The sequence below is a fragment of the Lepisma saccharinum genome, chromosome 11, assembly GCF_977018435.1.
Source record: "Lepisma saccharinum chromosome 11, izLepSacc3.1, whole genome shotgun sequence".
In the NCBI taxonomy this organism is placed as follows: Eukaryota; Metazoa; Arthropoda; class Insecta; order Zygentoma; family Lepismatidae; genus Lepisma; species Lepisma saccharinum.
The window spans coordinates 58,261,419-58,287,254 of NC_139239.1; the positions used below are offsets into that span (position 1 = coordinate 58,261,419).

The window sequence follows — 25,836 nt, forward strand, 5'->3', positions numbered from 1 at the left end:
GGCCGTTCTTACAACAGACCCTTGTCTGGGAGATTAATACAATGGAATAAAGAGTATACATTGAGAAAAAATAAGAAATAAAAACATGAAAAGGATTACATATCAATACAAATAAGAACAATTAAATATATAGGTATATACGCGTATATGTATAGATAATGAAAAAGAAAAGCATAGGTAGTTTAATTTTTGACAGCACACTTGAACTGAATTTCTTCTAAATTCTAATGCATACTATTGAAGTCAGATTTATCTTAATAAATACCTAAGAATAACTCTTTCTTAAGAACAAAGTCAACCTTAAAGCAGCAAGCAGTTGGAATAAATGTTCATGTTTTTTGCAATACGGAATTTCCATGGTTATTCTTGTGTATGTAATGCAATTGGAAAAATTATCATTCTTTTGATCAGCTAAGTCGATCTCAACAGTGTTTTGTTTGCTTATCACTTTTTCAAGGGTTGTGGGTCAGATTCTTTGTTTAACATAATTTGTTGCTGTTCTCGCATGTATAATGGAAGAACAACATGTCAATTTATGACTGAAGCATCATGTTTTTCGATTTTCTATACGTGTGTTAAACACAATGAAACTACAGACTTAAAAATGTGTTCATATATTTGAAAAATTTTTGTATGTGAAAGTTTTTCTAAGTTACAAATTCCACATTCTTTACCAGAGATTTATTTTAGTTTTATATGATTTCTCCACTGCATTTACATTTGTATATATAAGATTTTTTCATAAGCAATATATTGAAAACAATAAAATACTTTCCAATAGAAACCAATTCATTACAATTGGCCAATTGGTTCCAATTGACGAATCGGTTCCGATAATGTGTCTAAAAACTTGTGTTGGCTATCAGAACCAATTGGAAAAATTTGATTACCTTTTTTGGGCCACCCTGCACAAAACAACACAATCCCACTGTGATAGAAAACATTTTAAAATGATAACACAGTCAGTTGAGGGTTAGCATTGGTTGTCAGAGGAACATGTGGTTGTGGTATGTAATTTTGAAATAGGCATATTACAATGTAATCTAAGTGTATTAACAATATCCATACTATTGTGAGATCTAAACTCCAATACATCAAACAAATAGGAATACAAGGACTGAATAAGGCTGTGTAATATATCTAATGCATATTTAGTGTAGACATGCTAGTGCCACTTCAGTAGCTTAGTGGTTGCCTCATGTTTTCAGAACCGAAAGTTCTGGCCTGAGATGAGATTTACTTGTATGTGTGTCTTCATTAATTTCATGTAATTACCATTAATCTTCAACCCCCCCCTTGAGCATGTTACTGATTGGACATTATCTAGTACACAATTGTTTCTTTAACAAGACATTTCAAGAGTGTGTCTTCTGTCATCCTCAGGTGAAATGAGAGATAAAATGGAGAGTTATAATTAAGGCTCGAAAGTTGATGACCTAAAACATCTAAAGAAAATGACCTATAGAATGACCTAAAATTATTTAAAAATAGCCTAAAAATTTTGTAAAAAAAATGGCATAAAAATAATTTTTGCTCTTAAAATGTAAGCTTGAACTTTCATAAATTACAAGAAAGTTGTTGAATAATTAAGTGCCAATGTAGTAGTCTTTATATTTACTTCATAGTCACATAAAATACACCTTAAGGTTTTTTGTGCATTCACCTCCTTTCAGAGTGAGCCTTACACAATACAGTGTAGGAGGTCAGCATTTGAAAATACAGTTGTGTTTCGCATACATCGCAGATTATAATTTTTTTCATGTCATGACTAATTTTACTTTAAAACCACAGTATAAAGCAATGATAGTGGGCAGCAAGGGAGCCTCAAAGTAAGCTTCACCCAAAGTATTTTAAGTTTTCTGGAGTAAAAATAAATTTCCCACAATTAATTATTTCTTGGTTAAAAAATAATATTGTAATTTTGCATTGACCATATGTTCGATTAATGCCATTCTTGCTAAAAAGACTATGCTAGCAAATGGATTTAAAATTCATGAAATAACAGGGAAAGAGCAAAAAGAAGCTTCAAAATTGAAAAAAATGAAACTTAAAGGACAAAAAATGCTGAAAAATGACCTAAAGGCCAAAACATTTTGAAAAATGTAAAGAAATGCAAACTAAAAGCAATGTTTTCTGGTTCTAACTAAATGAAAACTTACTACTATCAGGTTTAGCATTTTCTTCAAGGCCCTGAAATAAAATGATTTTTCATCAACCTCCAAGCCCTAGCTGTAATTTTATTTGTTATTAAGTATTTTTTAGAGCAATGTTTGAAATATAAAATCAAGTTATCAGTAGTTATTCATTAACATAAGCCACAGTTAATGTGAAATTAAGAGAATAATGTAATAGCTAAGCATTTGCAATATTATGTAATAATTTGTTTCTTGTAATAATCATATATATTTTTCTGTTTTCTTCTAGTTTATAGCAGCCAGTGATAAGCTGTGGTTCATGCTGGAAATGTACTCATTTGTAGATTACTTCACAATTCCCCCTTCCTTTGTTTCAATTTACCTGAATAGAACATGGATAGGTAAGTCCTTGAAATAATTTAATAAACATTAACTCTAGTCAGTGTCACTTTGAAAAGATTCAAATACTCACACTCATATTAATTTTCACTAACACCAATACTTGACCATTGTGACAATTTATTAAAGTTGTTCAGAAGATTTATAAATGTTCATTAAGTATATTATAGTGTCAAAACTGGGTTGGGAAGGACAGTTTACAGTTTACTTTCCATTGATACATATGATTTAGCATAGTGTAAGGGCAAAAGTGGCAAAAACTGGGGGACAACTCCCCCCCCCCATAACCCTTATTATCTTCCAGCTTTCACCAGATAAAGAGGTTGGACAAGATTTTAAAATTTAATTTTTCACATTTCCTGTTTGAAAAAGTTGGTGTGTGGTGTGTGTGTGTTATGATCAATTCATGTGCACAATACAAGGGGGAAAGATAATTATTACCAGAACCAACGCAGACTCAATATATCAAAACAATCGCCAATGAATGCCGGAAAAATATTCTACAACCAGCTGCCTCATGACATAAAACTGATATCTCCAAAACATAAACAAATACAAACAATAAAAAAATATTTGGCAGATAGAGCTCTCTACAGTATCAGAGAATTCATGGAACAAGACAATACAAGGCCAATGTACTAAAAAATATGTATTTTAATTGTGTTCTTATTTCAATCATGCAACAATGATAATGTGTTTTTTATTTTTATTGTAGTGTAATGAAGTGTATTTTTTCATTTTTACTTTGGTGTAGTGATGTAATGTACTACACAATGTTTCTTCTTTCTTGTTATGATGTACTTAACTAATTATTATTTCATTATATATCTTGACATTTTCCACACCCTTTTAAACAAGGGTCAACGGAAGAAAAATAAAATTCAAATTCAAATGTATGCCTATTAATTTTGTATGGTAATCGATAGGGAATAAATTTTAGTATTTGTCAGTACTTTATCCCCTAGTTATTGATATGACAAATATACATTTCTATATTTCTAAAGCAAGTGTCCTGCTGGAAATTTCTACTGTTTACAGTAGACAGAATATACTGTTATCAAATGTATTCTATTGTTTCTCTCAGAAATCGAACCGAAACTCTGGTTTCCTACTGAACACCTTCAGTAGATCTAATGTACATGTACAGTAAAGGAACTACAAGTGAAATATTCTCTTCACTATTACATATGTAATATTGTATGTAATGTGTTTAGCTCAACATGTTGACTGTAAATATAACTTTTCATTCCTCCTGATTAACAATTTGTTTTTACATGTATTTGAAAATCTAAACACAGTATATGTTTCAAAACACCTATTGATCTACTGAAAACAGTACAATAGAGAAACTAGAAGTGAAAATCATTTCTTCAGTATTATATTTAATGTGCATATAGTGTGTTAGCTTTAAGATGGGAGCTGTAAATATTACCTTTCATTCCTCCTTATTAACAATTTTTATTTATATTCATTTCAAAATCTGAACACAGTAGATGTTTTAAAAAACTTATTGATCTACTGAAAACAGGAGACAAAATTTTCAGCAGGGAACCACGTGTGCAATAGATTTTACCTTGGAAAAAGAAGTAATGCAATTTACACTTGGGTACAGATCAGTGAGTGCTTGTATCTGGATCAAAGAGCCGGCACCTAGATCTCAGAACCAGTACCTGTATTCAAGAACCAGGTATCCAGATCAGGATGCCAGAAGTGAATGCCTAGATTTCAGGCTTTGAATGTGTGAATTTTACATAAAGTTTATATTATGACCAATACCTAACCATTAGATCAATAATTTACAATGCTCATATCACTATTAATGAAGCATTATAAGTAGGAAATCCATGTATTTATGGTACTATAATATTTCAATTTCAATACGAACACCATAAATATTAGGAATGCAGTATCAATATCCACCTATTCTCTGTCATAACATTATTATATTCTAAAGCAATGGTATTCATGGCATAAGCATCTTTATCTTTGAATTACTGGGGAGAAGGGACATGCTGTATATAATACACATATATGATATGCATATTATACTTTTCTGTATTATTAGGGGAATGCATCCTCTATTAACAATGCTTTTCCTTTGTGGTAAAATGGAATCACATATCACATTGTTTCCTGTCTCATGTATGTAATACACATGGAGGGAGGCACACACACAACCCAGTGTTTATGCTATGGTGTGAAAAATTTGTAGAGCAAAGGATGGAATATAGCTGCAAGTTGTGACAAAGGGTTTCGTGGGTGGAGAGATGTTGAATGTAGGTATGACCAAAAATTTGTGGATCTAAGTTACCCAGTTCGAAAAATACTCTGGTCTGGATCCTGTGGGAACTAGGGATCGAATCCATGCTCTACGAGCATTAGCTGATGCAGGCAATGTATCAGTTTATTGGTAACATTACCGATAATTTTACTGATGTGATAAATCTATAAATGGCCTGTAATTTAGTGTAAAATACTACCATTTTGTTGTTAATTTATGAATATAAACATATAATTCATATGCCATGGTTGTGTAACGTAAATGACGAAATACTTAGTTCTTTTCAAAGGCAATCGCCTGAACAAGGAACATTTGTAATTTTGTATATGACCTGTAGAATGTGATATCGGTGAATTTCGTATTGGTTCATCCCTACCTGAGGCAAATTTATATATCATTCATTTCTACAATAGTTTTAAGATACAAATAGTTGAATGCACAGAATCACAAATGTTATTTTCATTTTACAGGTTTGAGATTTTTGAGAGCTTTGCGTCTGATGACTGTGCCAGATATTCTGCAGTACCTAAATGTTCTCAAGACTTCCAGCTCCATTCGGTTAGCTCAGCTGGTTTCAATCTTCATTTCTGTATGGCTTACTGCGGCTGGGATTATTCATTTGGTAAGATTGGTTTATTATGCTGTGTGCATTTGTAATTAATTATAATTTGGTTTAGTCTGCAAGAATCATCACTACTTAAAAAGTAATATCCTATTCTCCTTAACCACATTTCCCACTGACCTTGAAATCTTCAAAAGCCTGGAAAAGTCAGGAGAATCAACCGATGATCAAAAAATCATGGAAAAGTCATGGAATTTCATAAGAATTCTAAAAAAACTGGCAAAGTAAGGGTATATGAAGTATAGTTTGTTCTGTTTACAATGAATTACTTTTTTACATGTTATTAACCTTAATTTGATACAACAGGTGTTCTTAACTGAATTAAACATATTGTAAAATATGGTGCTTCTTGTAAATGGAGCCATTCCTTCCATATTTCCACATATAGATAGATCAAAACCTGTCATGGGATGTACACATAAATAAGTTAAACACAATATTAAGTTCTTGTGTTTCTTATATGTATAATATGCATGGGTTGGAAATTTAATAGTGGCAACATTGCTGTATATGCGCCATCAAACAAAACTGGTGCTTCTCACTTATACCACAAGTTAGTTTAATACCTAAGCTACCTCCCAGTAAATAGACTCTTCCTTCCAACTCTAGGCACATGCACAGTGACAAGAGGAATAGAGTATCATTGGAGTTGGTGGTCTAAAGTTGTGTAGTAAGAACCCCCACTAATGTTAAAGTTCTTGTGATTCTCACCGTACCTCCAGGACAGACTGTCAATGCACAGTATTATTGTTCATTTTTGAAACATAACCTGCGTTGCAACCTGTGGCAGATTTGTTAGCTCGATGGGGTTGGCAGATGCTCTACCAGCCCCTGTGACTTTGATTTGATCCCTAAGATGAAGGGCATTCGCTTCCGAACTGTTCCAGAGATTCTTCAGGCAATAAGACCACTCCATTCAAACCATCAACAGAATAGGCTCTGCTACAGAAATACTACGACTTTCACATTGCTGGCAACAGTTGTACACAATGCTGGTGACTACATCGAAGGGCTGTAAAAGTTTCACAGAGGTATCTCTTTTGTATCATTTGAGAATAAATAGTTGCCACTATTAAATTTCCAACCCACATAGTTTCCCTTATCTGTATTTGTACATTACAAATTTCAACATATTTTGACTTGTAAAATTGACCTGTTCAATATCATTGTTCAAATTGTACAACAAATGGTACAATGGACAGTAAATAAGCAAAAGAAAAAATCTTCTATTGTCTTTGTCTGCATGTGTCTTGAGATAATGTTTCCATTTATGGAATCAGTTTTAGCCTAATGTTTGACATTCCTTGATTCCACAGCTCGAAAACTCGGGGGATCCTATGGATTTTGAAAATAATGCTCGTCTCTCATACTGGACATGTGTATATTTCCTCATTGTTACTATGTCCACAGTAGGTTATGGTGATATCTACTGTCAGACCGTCCTTGGAAGAACTTTCCTTGTATTTTTCCTGCTTGTTGGTTTGGTAAGTATTTTAATTACATTTACCTGTAAATTTTTATTTATGAAAATTGCAGAATGCTATTAATACAGGAACATTATAATTGAACTTAAAAGAAACTTGTAAAACAAAAATGTGAATAAGAAAGCAAATAACCATTTATTAATAATGGTTGGTAACTGAGGAATTAAATTGTATACAAACTCTAGAAAATTGCAGTACTTCATATTTTATTTAAACATATTTTCTTATCAGTAAATGAATTACAATAACATGAAATTCTTTTCAAAATTTTGGTAACCTGAAGATCATGAATTCAAAAAAAATACTTAAGCGTAATTCAGAAATCAACATCTTAATAAAGTTGACATGATTTTTCAAGTATTTATGTATATATATTTGATTCATAAAGGAAGGAAACAAATAATTAGAAATATATATATGTTTTGGTAATCAATTATTTTTATGTACTTTCATATATTCAAATGTGATTACTGTCCTGTCTTATTTCACTTATGGATGTACTGTTTTTTTGCATGGAACTGGCAGTGTTGAGACTCTATCTTACTGTCCTTTTAGCTTATTTATACACTATCAGCTTGCTATTTTTCATAAACGCTTTTTGTGAGGTCTGCTGTTATGAGATGAATGTTTTGAGACAAAGGGACATATCACAAATCTTTCTGAAGGATATCCAAAAATGTAAACAAACTTAAAAAATATAGTTACATGAAAATTGTTTTAAAAAAAAACAATATGGCTTGTGCCAAAAATATTGATGTCAATGCACAGAAATATGGTGAAGTAGGAATGTATTGTAGTGTTGGTTAGGCTAGTTTTGTCATTTAATCATCATCTTCAGCTTTTCTTTTGCAAAGTGGGGATCCCTTTAAACAAAGCTAGTATATCAAAATACAGTCACAAAAGATCATATTAAATCAGATGCTAAAAAAATCCAGAATAACATTTTAAATGTAATATATAGAGTATAATAGATACGGACTTCTTACATCATAATGTGAGACCTCTTTGAAATTGTAACTTTTCATTGGTTAATTCAAGCAAAACGTTGCATAAACTCTGTCAATTGCAACACAAAGAAACAACAAATCACAAAACTGAAAAGCCACAAGCTTTCGTGTTATCTGGGATCTGTCTCATCTATAAAAAAATAATGTTTCAGTAACAAAATTAGATTTGTTGGGTCATTATTTTACATATTTATTACAAGAGAAGTGAGACTCCATTTACTACTTCAGTATAAATTTTCAGTGACATTGTTTACAATTTTGGATACCTTCACCAACCAATCAGCAACAATAGCTTCCAAAGGCATTATACCTATTTTAGTCTACATAAAGAGTAAATTAAATATTGCATTGTTTTATAAATGAACTATACTGCATTGTACCTACATCAATTTAAAGATCAACAGTTGAACATAGGTGGCACTACAGGAGAGACCTCAAAGTTAAAACTATTGGAGTCTACTTTTCTTGGTTGCTGACTACTCACCCTCATAGCTGCAGTGGAGCCTTGGCCAGACATTCCACTTACACACACACATACTTCATCCAAAATTTATTTGACAACCAGTGATACAGGATTTTCAATTCTCAGATTCCACAAGTCTAATCATAATGTAATACAAAATCTCTCAGGACAGACATAACAAGTCAACAAAACTTTGGTTCAAAAATACAACTGCCATGTCACTGACTGACATCTCTGAGTGGCCAAGTTAATAATCATAGGTTCCTGGTTCAAGTACTGAATTGGACATGGGTGCCACTTAATATGTTTCATGCAATCATCATGTTATCCATATTGTCATAGTTAGCCAAAAGTGATAAAAGAGCCAATCTAAATACTATATTTGAGGTTCCACTAATCTATAGTATATGTTTTTGTGTGAAAGCAATAGGATAAATATCATGAAGTATATGCAGCTGGAAGCTGTGTGGAAGCGTTTGGCTACTGATAAGGTTGGAATATTGGAAAGGGAAAGAGAAATTTCAATACTGCCATTTCTCTCTTACCTGTGCGAATATCAAATGCTACTGCTTCTCACAGCTGTGTGAATTTTCATCAAATGTTTACTCACATTGGTGATGGTGAGATATGTGCCTTTTATATTTGCATATTCATTGTTGTCTATCACTACAGTAGTGAGTGTGTAGGATATTTATTGATGTTTAACTTATGAATATATATTAATGAAATGTATTCTTGTGCCAAATATTTAGCAGTCTTAAACTGGGAAGGTCAAGTATTAAGGACTGTCCTATATCTTGGCTGAAAATTTTCTGCCAATAATGTTTCTTTTATTTACCCTTTATTTCTATGCTTTTTTGTGACGATGCAATTTTTGTGATTTTTTTTTAGAAAAAAATTCTACAGGATACTTTTCTTTCTCTTCTTCATCCTGTATGCTTGACAGCATAAGTAGAGAGTAAATGTATAAAGATCTATCAGAACGCTAAATAAAATGCGCCTACTAATTTTGTTCTTGATGGTTGCTTCTTATGTGTTATGTTCAGCCAAGACAATGTGTACATTTTTGTTTCCTTTTTTAAAAATATATGTGTATATATATATATGTGTGTGTGTGTGTGTGTACACATATTTGTATATATACACATATGTCTGTCTCTCTCTTTCTATGTTTCCGCTTGTGAAGTCAGCCAATAAGTGATCTTGTCTTTGCTTTATTGGAAATTTTGTTTTGAAGTAAACCTTCTTCTGTCCGACAAGCCTATATTGTAAACCATGGCTGCTATTGCAGAAAGCAAATTTTTATATTTATTGATTTACTCTGTATTTATTACTGACATTCACAAGTCATAAATAAGTAAAGCACGATTTTTGTTTTAAAAAAAGCAGGATTGCTCGAAATCCTTGTGCCTTGTAAAAACTGTCCTGTTTTTCTTCTCATAGTGTTTGTCCCTAAATGTTTATTTCTTATACACTTAAATAAGTTTAAAGAAGAAATTTTGCACTGCATTTGCATAATTCAGTTATAAAATTATAATTAAATGCAACACATTTGAAAACACATATTACTTTCTAGTTATTTACGGAAGTTTCTGATCACACATACTAGTATTAGTACATCAACTCCTTAATCTTCTAGCAGTTGATTGGTAGTAATTATAAAGCACTGTGACTGCTTAGGTTATACAATGGATGGAAATGCATGATGTAAAAAAGTAAAATACCACACTGCTTGCTAATTTCAAAAATTTTCTTAACTTTAAACTGCACATTTTAAAAATTATATTTATAAATTTCTCTGAGAATGAAGTAAGTTTGTCTGCCCATCAACATGGCGTGCATACACACAGCAGTTACACTTAGCAAAAAAGAATCACGGTGATAGAATACACAGCTTACTAGTGGATGACATTTTTCCTTTTAGGCAATATTTGCCAGTAGCATTCCTGAGATTATAGAGCTGGTAGGAAGTAGACCCAAGTATGGTGGCGAATTCAAGCGGGAGCATGGAAAGAGGTATACCCTTTGTTGTTGATTGTCTTACATGCTGAGTAAAAAGTCTCTCACTAACACAAATCCAACTTAATTCTTGGAGGTTCTGCAGATGCTCAGACACTAATGTCCTTAACCTTGCATTACTTCACTCTCTCTTCTTCTACAAGTCTGTATGTGGTGCTGATTTTTTTTTTGTTTGACTTATGTTTATTACAATTTTTTTGTTTTTTACCTTATAACACCCTCATTTTAGAATAAGCTGCCAATTTATTTTCTATCACTCTCTCTCTCTCTCTCTCTCTTTATTGCTATTTGTTTATTTATACTTGCATATGTATCTTGTTGGAAACATGAATTGATTATTGGTAGCTGCAAAAAGAAGTTTCCAGAATTGTATTCCATGCTTGTTGGGTTTCCAAAACCTAATTCTTAATACAAGTAAAATCCATCTTTATGTTTAAGACAGCCATGCTTTAGTTAAATCTCCTATACACACTATGATACATGTTGGTAGTGTGCATCATATGACAACATGTCTCTAAGACTTGTAACAAAGAATCACACTTTTCTGTTACCTGAGTTATTAAAAAAAAAAGTGAAATCTACCAGGCTATGGAATGCAATGAATGGGACGAAAGGGGTAAACTGATGGGGTGGGAGGGAGAGGGTGAAAATGGCAGTTGGCATTGTGACAAAACTTGCTCAACCCTTACTCCTTCTCAATGGGCCTGCTTCCTTAGGCTGTGTTTGCCAGCTGGATTCCTGAAATCACCGAGTTGGTTGGCAACCGCTCTAAATTTGGCGGACAGTACAAACGGGAACAAGGAAGGAGGTACAGCAGCAGTGGAAAAAGATTGCTTTCCTTCCCAGTTTGCTTTTTCATAGTTTTACTAGTTAACACTTTTACCTTAGGGTGTGAAGAGTGTTACATTACATTGATTGAACATTATTTCTTAATGTCCATCTACCACTGTAGCCAGGCAATTACGCCAGTACATAGAATGTAATGTTTCTTGGTGGCATGCCGAAGAATGTATAAAGCTAGGCTTTTTTTCAAAAAAAGAAAACAAGACATGATTATTGCTATATAGCAGGGTAGAGTAGACATAACTGCTAGTCCACTGTGGAGTTAACCTGTGTGTAGAATTTTACACTGCCTGTAAACAGAAGCAACCCCCCACTCCCTCTTTTTCTCTTTAATATGTCCATCACGGTGCACTTTTCCGAGACTTGTGGTGTCTGTGGCTATTGCACCAAGAAACATTGGCTCGTTGGTGGATGTGATGTTCATGCTTGATTTTTCTGCAAGTGTGGTTTGGATCTAACAAGCCAGGGTTTCTGTGTGTGCCTGTTCACTTGGGTGGGTTGTGTTTCTTTCTTTTTTTTTTTTTGTTTGCTTGTGAAACTGGATGATTTTCACCTCTGGATCAGGCACGTGTCCCCTCAGTTGCTTGCCTCTTATTCGACTGTTTGTTTCCCTTCATGCTGGCAACATGCCACTCCACCTGTAGGCCATTTTCGCAAGTTGTATCCCTGAAATCATTGATCTCATCGGGACTAGACCCAAGTACGGAGGAACTCTGAAGAATGAGAGGGGCAGAAGGTACAGTACCTTGTGTTTCTCTCTCTTAACCAACATTGATGTTCTTGGAATCAGCTTAAAAATAAAATAGTAGTTATTGTCATGTTTGATTTCATGTCAATAAATGTAGGAAGAATCGCTAGTTGTGCTTTCCTTTCCATTACATCACTCAGCATTTTTTACAGTGTTAGTTCATAGTGCATCTAGATAAATTACACTTTAGATAAACTGTGAAATCAAATTTTTCCGTAGACACACTTTTAAAAAAAAAATGCCTTAAGGACTTGAAGTAACATGATGGAACTTTTAAGATTACTTTTTAAACTTCACAGTGAGACGTAAAATGTAATAGTTTTCATTTAGTTTAGATATAGTCACAGTAGATTTGTCAAGATCTCTTCCCTATTCAATATGAAGAAAAGTAAATTCTATCATTATTCACAATAAAATATTATGTAAGAAAAGAGTGTGTCAATGTGAATATACTTTCCATGAAAATTTTGACTGTTCACAGATAAGACATTATAGTATTTGATATTTCATTACTCTGTAAATGTTTTAACTTGTAAAATTATTGATAAAATTATAATTTCTATTTTAATATACTAAGGGAGCAAATTGAAAATCATAATAGAAGTAATGATATGCATATTATTAAATACAGCTTGAAATACAAATGCATTGTAATTACATTTATTTTACGATTGGAATTTATGCCCAAGAGCTGAATCAACATTTTAAATGCATCTTTTCATTTTAGTTCAATCATTTCATTGTTTTAATAAGTAAATATTTAGTACAAATTTTGCTAATAATATTTTACAATCTCCTAAAGCTGGTGGAGAAGACATTGAGGCAAAGTAACACAACCCTGTCAGAACTTTCTATGCAGGTGGAATAGAACAAATTTTCTGTAACATTACATACATAGTTCCAATGCTAGAGTGACCCACACATGTCAACCCCAGACACCCTAACATGGAAGCATGACATGTTATGAAACATGTCAACAAAATCATTGCAATAATGACATTTCTTATCCTTTCATCTGCACATTCCATTCATTTCTCCAGTTGTGTTTTGAAGTCATTGTTATCTATCCCAAGTAATGTTGATCCTTTAATTAGAAATAATGGTGCAGAGGAAAAAAATAGCAAAAGAAAATAAATAAAACTTGGAAATGGTGTAAACCATGTTTATGTTCAAGGACTCCTAAATTCTCGGAAAGTGTGTGAAAGTATAAAGGGATTCCCAATATGGAAGTAGTGGTTTTTTTTTAAAATGGCCTTGTTCAGGTAAACTAGAATAGTGGTTGGTATCCCTGTAAAGCAGCGAGTTTTATCCCCTCCCATCCTGCTTAGTTCAAGTAGCATATGCATGAGTTGTATGAGAAATGGTCAAATTAAAAACCTGCCTGATTAGTTATAATCTAGTTTTATATTAACCCTTTGCTTCTAACTATAGAGATTTCAAGCCTGTTTTTTATTTTGTGTAATTATGATACAATTACCTAATGGTTCAAGGTGATATATAAATCTTAGCAATGTACATATCACTTTATCTTATTAATCATGTGTGCATTGATTTGTCTATAACTTTGAATATTGCTATCTTTTAATTCTAGTCAAAACAAATTAGTGATGACACAGTGCATTTTCATTGCAATTTGCTAACATGTAATATGTGTCTTTTCAAACAGAGGAGCAAAATATTGTGATTAAGCATAATTGAGTAGCTGATGGTAATAGATCAACAAGGCTGCTGAGTTACTTAAAAAAGCGAAATATTCTTGTTTTCTAGTTTTACTCTTCAGGGATGAGACACTGTTTTCATCATGTATCGTTCATTCATATGAAAACTGAACTAAAACTGAGTACCATGGTGAGACAGCCCTCTGATGGTCAGAGTCTGCCAAGTGGCTTTTTTTATTGGGTGATGCACAGCTAATGATTCAAGTCACATCATTGCCGTTTCCTGGCTTTCGAGACTTGGTCACACTACTGCTACTTTTCAAGCAGTTCCCTAATTGTCCTCACGATGCTGGACCAATACTGAATTTTTGGGAGCTCCCACTCGAAATTAAACCTGGAACCAAGGCAAGAGTGTTAATCATTTGGCTAATCCAGATCCCCTCATTCACTCATTTATACACGCCAAATAACCTCCCCACTTCAAATACATAGAAGCAACCGAGTTGCAAAATGTGTCCTACTTCATTGATTTAGATGTCTGATAAATATGTTCATCTGAAGGATTTCTGATGACTTTACTAATCTGATATTTCAATAAATATTCTACAATTCATAACAAAATTCTTCTATTTTATTTCTTTTTATGAATATAATGATGCCATGTTCCCCATTGTTTAGACAACAGCCATTTAATTTTGTTAACTTGTACATAATACTATATCGATGCACCAATGCCAGAACCAAAGCTTTGAGATATAAGCATTTAAATATTCAAGGTCCTGGGGGGAAAACAATTTTTACATTTGGATAAAAGTTGTCTTTGGAAAATGTGTAACCATGTGCAGTTTTGTCATTGGTGCAATGATATCACAAACATAAGAATAATCATGGATTCCTATACTCCATCCTCATCCTATTATATCCATTTAACAAACTCCTGTAATCATAATAACCACAGAATATAAACTTCATTACTCTTTTACCTTATTCTATACCTATCATCTCTTTCCCAGGCTAAAAAATGAAAACAAGAAAGAGAAATCTGAACACCATAGAGTCTAATTTGATTAAATTTATATTTATCTGGGGGTACTATGTGTTGAGTACACCATCTAAGTCTCATTAGTGTAGCACTAGTATTGTTGGATGGAATTGAGGTACTCTTCCTTCCATCTGCCTGAACAATAGGTGTTGATTGTTGATGGACCTCAGGAAATGGCATACGTCACCCCACCTCATGTCTTCTTTTGAAGATGTTGTCCCATCTACGATGTATCCATTGAATGTGCACAATTTTGTAATTGCCATTCAACATCTGAACTTTATAGAGATGATTGGAACCTATTTTGTACAGTACCACTCCCTGTGATAAGGCTGGTCTGATAAATTTAGGAGATTGTATCCAGATGAATTCACATGCTCCATAATCGTCCTTTGGTCTCCTTCGTGCTTAAGTAGTTTCCGGCTTCCATGTTTTCCTTCACAGTTTGTTTTTTCATAGTTTTACTACTTAACACTTTTACCTTAAGGTGTGTAGAGTGTTACATTACATTGATTGAACATTATTTCTTAACGGTTCACTGCCGAGAAATAAAGGTATATTTATCCAAACTAGCATTCACCCTTCATTTTTCTGCCAATTATAGCATTGTCAAAATAAAAGGCAGCTCTTGGTGTTTCACTGAGAATCTTTATCAAAGTAATTTCAAAAATATCTCCACTTATGGATATTTTTATCATCAGAAGTGCTGCAATTAAACTTCAGATTCTCTGTCATTCTATTTATTGTAGCACAAAAATCAACCCATAATCTCAGTGTACCATCGTTCTTCACAACTGTAACTAGTGGTGAAGCCCAATCCAAGTAAGCAATTGATTCTCACAGTGCTATTTTGATTCATTTTTCAAGGCTGCATTTACTAAGGATATGAACGAAGTCCTTTGGTACTTCATGGAGCATTTTCAATGTTATGTCTGATTTATAGAATGTCCGATACCAGTATAAACAAAATTTATGTTTGTATTGTAACATTATCATTAAAAAAATATTGGTTTGTCCATTATTCTCATTGACTATAAAAATCGAAACTATTGCCACACCAATATTTCATGAACAGAAGTATCTGGATAAGTAAGACTTGTCAAAATTAGTTGTCCATTATCAATTCATAGATATCCCTCCCCCCATCACATGTTTCACAACAAATGATGTATAATTGCAAATATAATGCTATTTGAATTATTCAGTCCACATTTTTTGTGATAATATTTTAAATATAGGCTTTCATGAAATTATATTCATGTAATTTAGCAAAATTGGTGTTTAATTGTACAATCAAATGACTAGTTATAATATTTGTATAATCTAGAAATGCATAATCATGAACATAGAAAGCATTGAATGATTAATCCACTACATGGTGCTTGATTGAGGTCGACAAAGTTTTACTATGAAATTTCTTAATGTATTAAATATCTTAATTTCCACAGAGTTTTGAAAAGGTTTAATGAAATTATAAAATCTACTTTCCAGGATATTTTTATGTGCTTGATTGTAGTAATAAATATTCATTTTTGTTCTTGATATGTTAAAAGAAAAAGTCAACATACTAGTTTTTTTTCCTAATGATTTACAAGAAAATGCACTGTTGTCAAATTCAATTCCATAAATATATTTATCTTGCACTGTTGTATTCCATCTCTGAAGTGTAGTAAGGAACTGAAAGTACATTGAAGGACATGTCTGCATGTCTCTCTCTTTCATAAGATTTGTTGTTAATAGTGAAATGTTTTTTACAATAATTGTGTAATTTTTATTATAACATTTTTCAGGCACATAGTTGTTTGTGGTCACATCACATATGAATCCGTGTCACACTTCCTAAAAGATTTTCTGCATGAAGATAGGGAAGATGTAGATGTAGAAGTTGTATTTTTACACAGGTAGGAAAAACTTGTTTAATTAAAAAATATATAGTAATTGACAGAGTAAGAGTTCATAAATTATGAGATCTTCAATTATATTTTTTTTTGTTTTGTGACACATGTGTTTAATATCTTTTGTGACATTTTATTTTAGCTTTGCCAGATGAAACATGTTCCATTAGATGTAAAAAAAATCATGGAACATGAATTGTGACATGTTCCTGAATGCTGACTGGTGCAAGTAAATTCGCTGAACATCATGAAAATAATCGTGTTTAGTGTAAAAGAACTTCATATTTTTTTCACCTTTGTTTCAATATTTCATAAAATGTAATCTCATGTCTTTATATCCTAACTTGTGTGTTATTCATTTAATTTTACAACCAGAACTATTGATATCAATTGTTATTTTTTTTCAAATGTCATCTTAGATTTTGCAGCTGATTTGAGAAGCTGAATTTTACACATTTTATATTTAAAAATAATATGTAATAGAAGAGATAAGAGTCAGAACATTGGAAATATATCTACGACGAAAAATATCTAAATGAGCAGGCCATAAATGAAACCAGTTTGATTAGGCTTAGTTTTATTGTATTTTAATGTAGTAAACCATTTCAATTGTTATACGTTTGAATACGGATCAAATTTGAATCCCTTTTTAAAAATTGTGTAATTTGCAAATGTCGGGATTTTACAATACAGTGCTAATGTTAAAAGAGCTGAAACAGTGAATTAAAAGAAATGTTACTTTAGTGTGATCAGTGATGCATTCCCAAATAGCCTATCTGGGCATAAAGTGGACTTAAAGAAACTTTGGTATGTGGCTTTCTAGGCCAGAGTTCACTACTCCACTACTGTTTCTTTTCAAGTGGCTCCCTGATTGTCCTTGTGACGACTGGTCAACAACAAAATTTTAGAGTTCCTACTAGGAATCATACCTGGGGCCACTCACTATGTATTCACAGGAATGTGTAATAATGCAAATAATCAAAATAATCATTCATGATTGAGTTACATGGAGCAGTGCTGGTCTAGTCTCTAGGGCATCTGACTGCCATATGGGAGACCCGGGTTCAAATCCCAGGGTGGATGATCTAAGATTGAAATTTTTCTCGGTCTTGTCCCTGCATAAAGTGGCTCTCGGGCTCACTCAGCCTAAAATAAATGGGTACCTGAGAACAACCCTGGTGGATAAAGTTGGCTGAAGCATGGTGCTGATCACATCACCTCCAAAATGGCCGAGATCAAGAATGTGTGGGGCCCTATCCCCACATCCCCTAAATGTGCCTTCATGGCATGGTGCTATATGCACAGGGAACTTTAACTTTCATTTTTACCATTAAGTTACATAATGAAGTAAGATAGTATATTTTATGTAATTTTGTTTTCATGCAAAAATAAGAGATGTACAGTAAAATTGTTCTTTCAGAGTTCACAAAACTCTAGCACACACAAAAAGGATGTATTCTGTTCATAACAAACTGAATCTTATTCTTCTATTGCTAATATAAAAGTTTGTTATTTCATTACTTGCTGTGAAATAATTTATCAGTAGAACAGACATTTCCAATGTAACTTCATGCTAGTGCAGAAAAGTTGCATATTCTATTGTTTGTAATTTCATGTATTATTGTTACCCTTTTTGGTACGCTAATTTTAATCTTGTGTTTAGTAAGCTCTCAAAACCGCATTTGAAAACTAGAGCATTAGATGCAGTTGATAGATGATTTAACTATATATTATTGAGTTGTTACATTCTAGTCAACATTCACTTAAGTAACTAAGAATTACCATAGGAAAAACCTGTTCTGGGTAAGATTTACTATTTATAGTGCTGCTGCATATTGAGCTGGCCTGATATGCTCACAAATTGTCTTCTTGAAAATTTAAAAAAAAATTCTGTATATACCCCTTTGCATGATGACTATGAACTTGTAACCCAACATTCTTAAGGAATTGCAAGAATTGTGTCAGTCATTTTGCTCATTTCCCTTAAACGGCTGATTAAATGCATTCTAAGCTTCAGGCATCTTTGAGAAATGTATTTGTATGAAAACTGAAAAAATGTGATGCTACCCATTAAAATTCACAAACTCAACCTTGCATGAATAAAATATATAGAGAAACAGAAAAGAGGGAGATATAGAGATAGGTTGGTGTGAAAAAGGAAAAATTAGTGTAGGAAATTTAAATGAGGTGGAGGGATGGTGGGTGTTATAATCCTGCTTGATTAACTTTTTTTAAAAAAGTCAGGTACACAATGAGATGGGGAAAATATAGCATTGGCTACTAAAGAAAAGAAAAAAGCCATAATCCCTTCTTATAGTTATATCTGAAATGACTGTATGTGCCACTGCATGTAAATAACAATTAATGGACATATTGCATGAATAACTTAGAGGTAAAATGCCAAAAGTAAGAAATTTAACTACTTACATTAGATAAACTTTTCAGTGTGTATTATTTTACTGGAAGTATCTGTTTTTCAGTACAGTGATATAGACTCTATCTCTCTATCTTTTACTCTATTTTAATCTGTCTTATCTTTATCCACCATTCTCACTAGTTAGCTTCTTTCTGTTTAGTTGGTTGACTATGATTGCATAGAGTAATTTATTGAATCCTGCTTGCCAAGTAAAGAAAAGAGGGCCCTTTTTAATGATGTAACTATACTATAATAGCATATTAACACCAATGTAAAAATAGAACAAATTTAATGTTGTTACCGATTTATAAGGATGCAAAAATTCCTACAACTTATTCTCCTTCCTGACAGACAACTGAAATAAACATAAGAACTCAGGTGACCATGCAGATCACTAATACATGCCAGCATTTTCATTTGGTGGGGTACTGAATCTCAGGTTTAACAATCATTTTGAAAAATTTAAGATTTCACTGTGAAATTAATGATACCCTTCCATACATAGGTACATATGAACACGCATATATATATATATATATTTTTATATGTTTGTGTGATTTCAGAATAAGTAGCGCTAAGACAATGCCAGTATATCGTACTGGTTAATATTGGAAATCACCGCAGTGGTCTAGTCGGTAAAACATCTGATGCTTTAGAGGAGACCCGGGTGATCTGTCAGAATTTTCTGGCCTTGTCCCCACATAAACTGGCTCTGGGGCTCACCCAGCCTCAAATCAATGGGTACCTTGAGGGGGGGGGTGATAAAGGCAGCCAGAGCATGGTACTGATCACATCACCTTCAAAAAGGTCCGAGATCCCCTCAATGTGCCTTCATGTCACAGTGATATATGCACGGGGAACTTTACCTTACCTATTAGTTCAGATTTAGTCACCAATACCGACTGATGCTTGCCAGAGTCCAAGTGACTTGTGAGTCTAAAAAAATTCTGTGTGATACTTTTGTGGTCTAATTATACTGATTATTGTGCAAAATGCATAATTTTATTTTTTTCCCAATAACATTGCAGAGAGAGATGGATTTTGTAATTTAATAAATTTATTTGAAATTATGAATATTTTAAACTAAAAAATTTGGAAGATTATATTTTAACATATAACTACTTTGTCGTTTCAATCTCCAACTATTGCCATTGAAATTAGTAGGAACTGGTAAGAGTATATGTATCAGGTCAAAGTGGTATTGGCTAAGCCCAATGGGGCAAGTGCCTCCCTGATGGTGCAGTGGTAGCATCATCACCTTGTAATCAAGAGGTCCTGGGTTCGATAGCCAATGGAGACACGTAGTGGTTCAGATCCCATTTTAAACTGTATATCCAGTCCCGATTAGCCTTACTGTGCATAAAGTGAACTTAAAACACCAACTTAATCAACCAATGGGGCAACTCACATAAGTTAACCCTTTAATTAACTCATATCCATATATGTAATGATAGCATTGGACTTATAAATTGAATGATTCAGAACATTTTTTCTCCAGAAAAGTACTTATTCTTGGATATTCATTCCGTGCTTTACAAGATGCATATATTAGTATTAAATGCATGTAACCTCACCAAAATTTTATCATATTTTTTGTTCATACATTAGGGGTTGCAGACACATCAGCCTCCTACCCAGTGTATGCTCTTAAGCAAGGTTGTCTTTCATAAAGGGCATAAAGTGTAGAAAAATTTCTCCCAACTGCACAACAAAAGACAATCAATAAACAGCAGAGTTGTTAAACACTAAAAAAAATAGTAGATCCCTATTAAAACATAACTTGAAGGTCCACCAATATGAGCTTTAAAAAAAATGCAGAAATAGTGGTTTCCAATTGGTGGTTTGCAACCTCCCAGTGCTATGAATTCCAAACAAATTGTTCATTGCACCAAGAGTAAATAAGGAAATAGTGGATATTATTAAAAATAAAGGTGTGGTCTGCTTGGCAGCTCTGCAATCTGCAACTAATTGGAATCACTAGTTTCTGTATTGCCCATATTAGCCACGGTATCTGCATGTAATTTTTAACATGAGGTTTTCTACAGCCCTTTCTTCGCATGCATATTTGTAACCTTTAGATATGAAGATGCTCCACTGCTTATGCCACACATACAAAATAATATTATAGTGATGCATTAGTTGGAAGCCCTGTTCAGAGCATGATTGTTCTATAATTGTAGTTTTTTAATAATATGAGGGGTAGTCCGAAAATAAATTTCATGGTTCCTCTAGTGGAAGGAAGGTTCTTTCTAGTAACAAATTACAGTATGGGCTGTATAGACTGATTCCCAGATAGCACGTAAGTTAACTGCAAGTTAAATTGAATGTCGATTTAACTTGCAGTTAACTTACATGCTATCTGGGTTCTATTTTCAAGAAAGTGTGGGGCGTTACCCCCACACCCCCTATATGCCTTTATGGCATGGTGCTAAGCACAGGGGAGCACTTTACTTTTTTTAGTCCCACTGACATGAGGCGAATGTTGTACTGGTGTACAGAGGATAGCTAAGGCAATACTAGGTGAGTGTTCCATCCATTTTCTCTATTTTCTGCAATGTGAGAAGCATTGAATTGATGCCAAAATTCAAATAACCAATGACACTGTGCACTTCAGCATCAATACAATTCCATTTTTTAAAACATAATTTGTGTAGAACTATAATTGAAAATAGTGATGGACCATTAATCTACTGTTATCTTAGCTGTTGATTGTACCAAGTTCAAGCCAGTTCATGTAAAAGTCCATGCCCTGCGTACATGCATGTGCAGGGTGGGTAGAAGGTGTGAAATCATTCCAAACCAAATTTCACCAGAAACTGAGCTCCAGAACTGAGAAAATCTGCTTCAAATTATCTGTATATCATGGTACCTACTAGCTATTACTGTTCCACCATTAAGAAAGTTCAGCAAGAGAACACCTTTATCTTCTGTCCTTGTCAGTAACACATGTCTGTTCGTCATGATAACTTCTGCTCCACTAATGTGGACATGCTCTTCAAGCTACTGTCTGGTGCCCCTGGGAGGCATACATCCTGAAGATGCAGTACTAATGGTATTGTTGTCCCCATCTGTGCAATATGGACACCACCAGAGTTGGGGAGTAGCATATTACAAGTAACATGTTAATTGGTAATGCATTACTTTTCGTTGCTTTTTCAGCACTTGCATTAATAACATGCTACAAAATTTACACGAGTAATTCTAATGGTACATCATTACTTTGCATTACTTTAGTTTTGCTACCTTGATATGTTTGGAATGAAACATGCTCTGTTGTGTTTAGAAATTATACATGTAAGGTTACACTGGGAAAACATACACTACAGAGTACATAGATGTGGTACTTGTTTAAACAGGTATTGTATGACAACATAGCAATAATGACAATTCAATACTTTTAGCAGTAAAGTAACATCTTTTGGAAGCAAAGAAACAGCAATTGCAACATGTTACTATTTTTAGTACTTAGCCAGGATACTCCAAAACTTATTTTCAGACTACCACTCATATTATATAATTATTTAAATTTGACCTTTTTGTCTCGAATCAGATTAATTTATTACTACACATAGCTATGTAGAAAAAAAATATCATGCATTTATTCATAATTTATTATTTTTTGTAGCATTCTAAGCGAATATCAGCATGCTGTTGTAGCTGAATAGAAAGCAAGGAATGAAATAATGAGGATTTTAAAAAAAGAACGTTATCCCTTTTTACCTGCAATTCTGGTCAAAGGTCTGTGTGACAGGGGCTACCTTAATTGCCCCACCCCCTTGAATTAATTCTAACTTATATTTCAGGAAAGAGCCTGACCTTGAATTGGAAGGATTGTTTAAGAGGCACTACACCACAGTGAAATTTTTTCAGGGAACATTGATGAATGCTGCAGATCTTCAAAGAGTGAAGGTAATCTCTTGAAGTGCCCCAACACCACGTACAATTTTCTTTTGAGATCTCCAGTGCAACAGATTTATTTTCAATTTTTCTGTGTCCAAGTTGTAAGCTGTAACATTGTGGTATTTTCTGTTGAAAATAAACTCGATAAACAGTTGTGATGGGTTCACTGGTTGACAAGTATTCGTAGAGCTGCAAAACAATAAGGCAAGCTCAAACAGTGGCTATCTAAAGTTTATTCCTCATTGCCACAAGCTAAATAAATAACGCAAAGTAGCAATGGTGCCAATATTTAATTGCTTAATTTATATTTTCAGTTGATAAAGTTAATATGCATAAATATGAATAATATTTTTAATTTCATATGTTTTTCACCAGCATTAATAAATATGCAATATTTCTTACATGTATTTGTGTTAAGGTGTTTTGAGAACCAGAGACAGATCAATCATATTTTTTCATGTTTTTGATTTTATGTCCTCCGTCATATTCTTTAACATTTGGAAGTATTTAGTAATTTTGGGTGACAATTTTATCAAGACAATGCATATATTTTTACACTTTTACATATTAAATATTTATACCAATATCACTTACAAAACAATGAATCTCAACAAATGATAATCAAAAGAAGTTTCGATGATGATAATATTGCTACTAACAAATGTCAACAAATTATTAATGGAAAAAATGAAAAATATAGAATGCAGTCACATGCCTTGGTAAATGAAAATTTCCCACTAAACTAATTATTGTGTTTGAATAAATAAAATTATTTATTTTTTTGGTATTTAAATGTCTGTACTAATTTTTGAATTTTCTTACCTTGGAAGCACACATTTTGTACAGTGTTTTTCTTCCATAATTTTGAAGCTAAATATTTTTTATCTGTGTTTTAAAAGGTAAAACATGTTCAACACAACTACATTTAAAAAACACGAAGATTTTTAAAATTAATTCCTTAACCATTAATCTCTTTTAGGTGACTTCTTAAATACTTAAAACAAATATTCAATAAATGTTGTTATACTGTTCCAGTGTTACAGGTTCAATTTGGTGCACACAGAAATTGCATGAACTAGTTTTTTCGTATATCACCTTGGATGTTTTTTTTCTGCCTTACATTTTTGGGCTGTTCTTGTTTCAAACTGTAGCATATATTAATTTATTTTTTCTCATTTTTCCATCATTCACCTTGTCTGCTACCATTTTGTCCTGGACATGCAGAAAACCTCCTGACCTTGAGTTGGAAGGTTTGTTCAAGAGGCATTTTACAACAGTTGAATTCTTCCAAGGCTCAATCATGAATCCCATAGATCTGCAGAGGGTAAAGGTAAGGAATAAATCAAGTTTGGCGGAGCTGTGTGTCCTGTTCATTGATGTACTTGAGCTGTAAAACTGTAGCCGTGGCTACTTCTTTTTCCTTCTTGACTGTGCTTAGCTTTTACACTAACACCATATCTTACATTTCGTTCACTGTTCTTTTCAATGTGTTCGTGCAAATGTGTTATGTGGTCACATTATTGTGTGTATACATACGCATACATTTGTAACAAAGCAGGTTATGCTGGACTCATAATTTGTAAATATCAGTTTTTTCATACGAAAACATCTGTGTAAAATATGCACTGTTATGAGAGAGGAGGGGAGGGAGTTAGAAAATATTTTATCTGACTTGGGAGATATCAGCTCTAAAAATATTGGGGGAGCGACAGATATAAACTATACTGTTGAGATAAAGCGATTCTGTACTGACGTAAGTAAAATCATTTCATGGCAAACTTTGATGATACACATAAATTCAAATCTGTGACATAACAACTCTGAGGGCCAGTGACTGGCAAGCCATTTCAATGAGTAATGCACGGTCATCATAATGAGTCCCATTGTCGATATTTTCTGACTTTTGAAATGGGAGTCCACCACTATTGCTCTATTGCTTTTCAAGTGGCTCCCCAATTGTTCTCACGATGCTGGATCAACACTGGCATTTTGGAGATTCTACCAAGGATCGAACCTAAGACTGCTCATGCCAAATGTGGGAGCACAAACTGTTCAGCTACATGGGAGCTCTTGATGATAACATATGTTCACTTCTTCATTTAATGTATGTAACAATTACCATATACAGACTACTGTATATGGAGGCCCAAGGCTAACAGTACCACATGTCACAGGTAAAATGATTCTGTGATAATGCAGCTAGAAGAACTAAGGGAAGAGGGAAATGTTCAAATTTTATGAATTTACATGAATTTTATCTACAATATTTGTAGATTTTTTGGTACATGTGTCACGTATCTAGTCCCACACCGTGGTCGTGAGGTTTAAGGCACAAGCTTTGGGCTCAGGCTATGAGATAAGTGCAGGTTCGATTTTCCTGGGAGAAGTGTATAAACTTTTCTCCTGAGATTTCGGCCCGTGTATGAAACTGATGGCCACCCACCATCATGAGGAAATTGGGGAAACCTACAACAATGACTGGGGGTTTATCGTGCTGACCACACGTCACCTCGTAACTGGTTAGATGATCTCCCACCTCACAGGCTGTTGCACCATGGGTTATTATTGCTATCAGAAATAACATATTGTCAACAGCATTGGCATTTCTTATCACTATACTGACATTACTATCGTCCATCACTGATCAAGTAATGCTTTTTGTCCCATCTCCCAAAAAATGTGTATATTTACTATTTAAGTAGTTCAGTGCAAGTTGTTTCCCTATGCCATGTAATTATTGGAGTAGTTATAATAACCATTCTTCTTTGTAGCTGATCAGTGGTGATTCATTCATTCTTAGTTTTGGACTTTTAACCACTGTGTTAATTTTAAGATACAAACTTTTCGGAGGCTGATTCTGCCTCCGTCCTTAGGGTAGTGTGTAATCTACTAAATCATACTTCAATCCCTGGACACATGATGTG

General features: G+C 33.4%; 1 protein-coding gene across 39 annotated transcripts in view; it reads left to right on the forward strand.

The window, feature by feature from the left end:
- The window catches only part of slo (calcium-activated potassium channel slo), a 285,961-nt gene that overhangs the window by 185,120 nt on the left and 75,005 nt on the right, over positions 1 to 25,836 (forward strand). For 16 of the 39 annotated variants that reach the window (XM_083131200.1, XM_083131198.1, XM_083131172.1 and 13 more), the window contains exons 4-9: positions 2,425 to 2,536; positions 5,286 to 5,437; positions 6,754 to 6,921; positions 11,898 to 11,989; positions 16,492 to 16,602; positions 24,137 to 24,242. In XM_083131200.1, the coding sequence (XP_082987326.1) occupies positions 2,425 to 2,536; positions 5,286 to 5,437; positions 6,754 to 6,921; positions 11,898 to 11,989; positions 16,492 to 16,602; positions 24,137 to 24,242 (741 nt within the window). Of the gene's footprint in view, positions 1 to 2,424; positions 2,537 to 5,285; positions 5,438 to 6,753; positions 6,922 to 10,315; positions 10,408 to 11,126; positions 11,219 to 11,897; positions 11,990 to 16,491; positions 16,603 to 22,815; positions 22,922 to 24,136; positions 24,243 to 25,836 lie in introns of all 39 variants that reach the window. The other 23 variants (XM_083131194.1, XM_083131174.1, XM_083131180.1 and 20 more) reach the window with 5 other exon arrangements.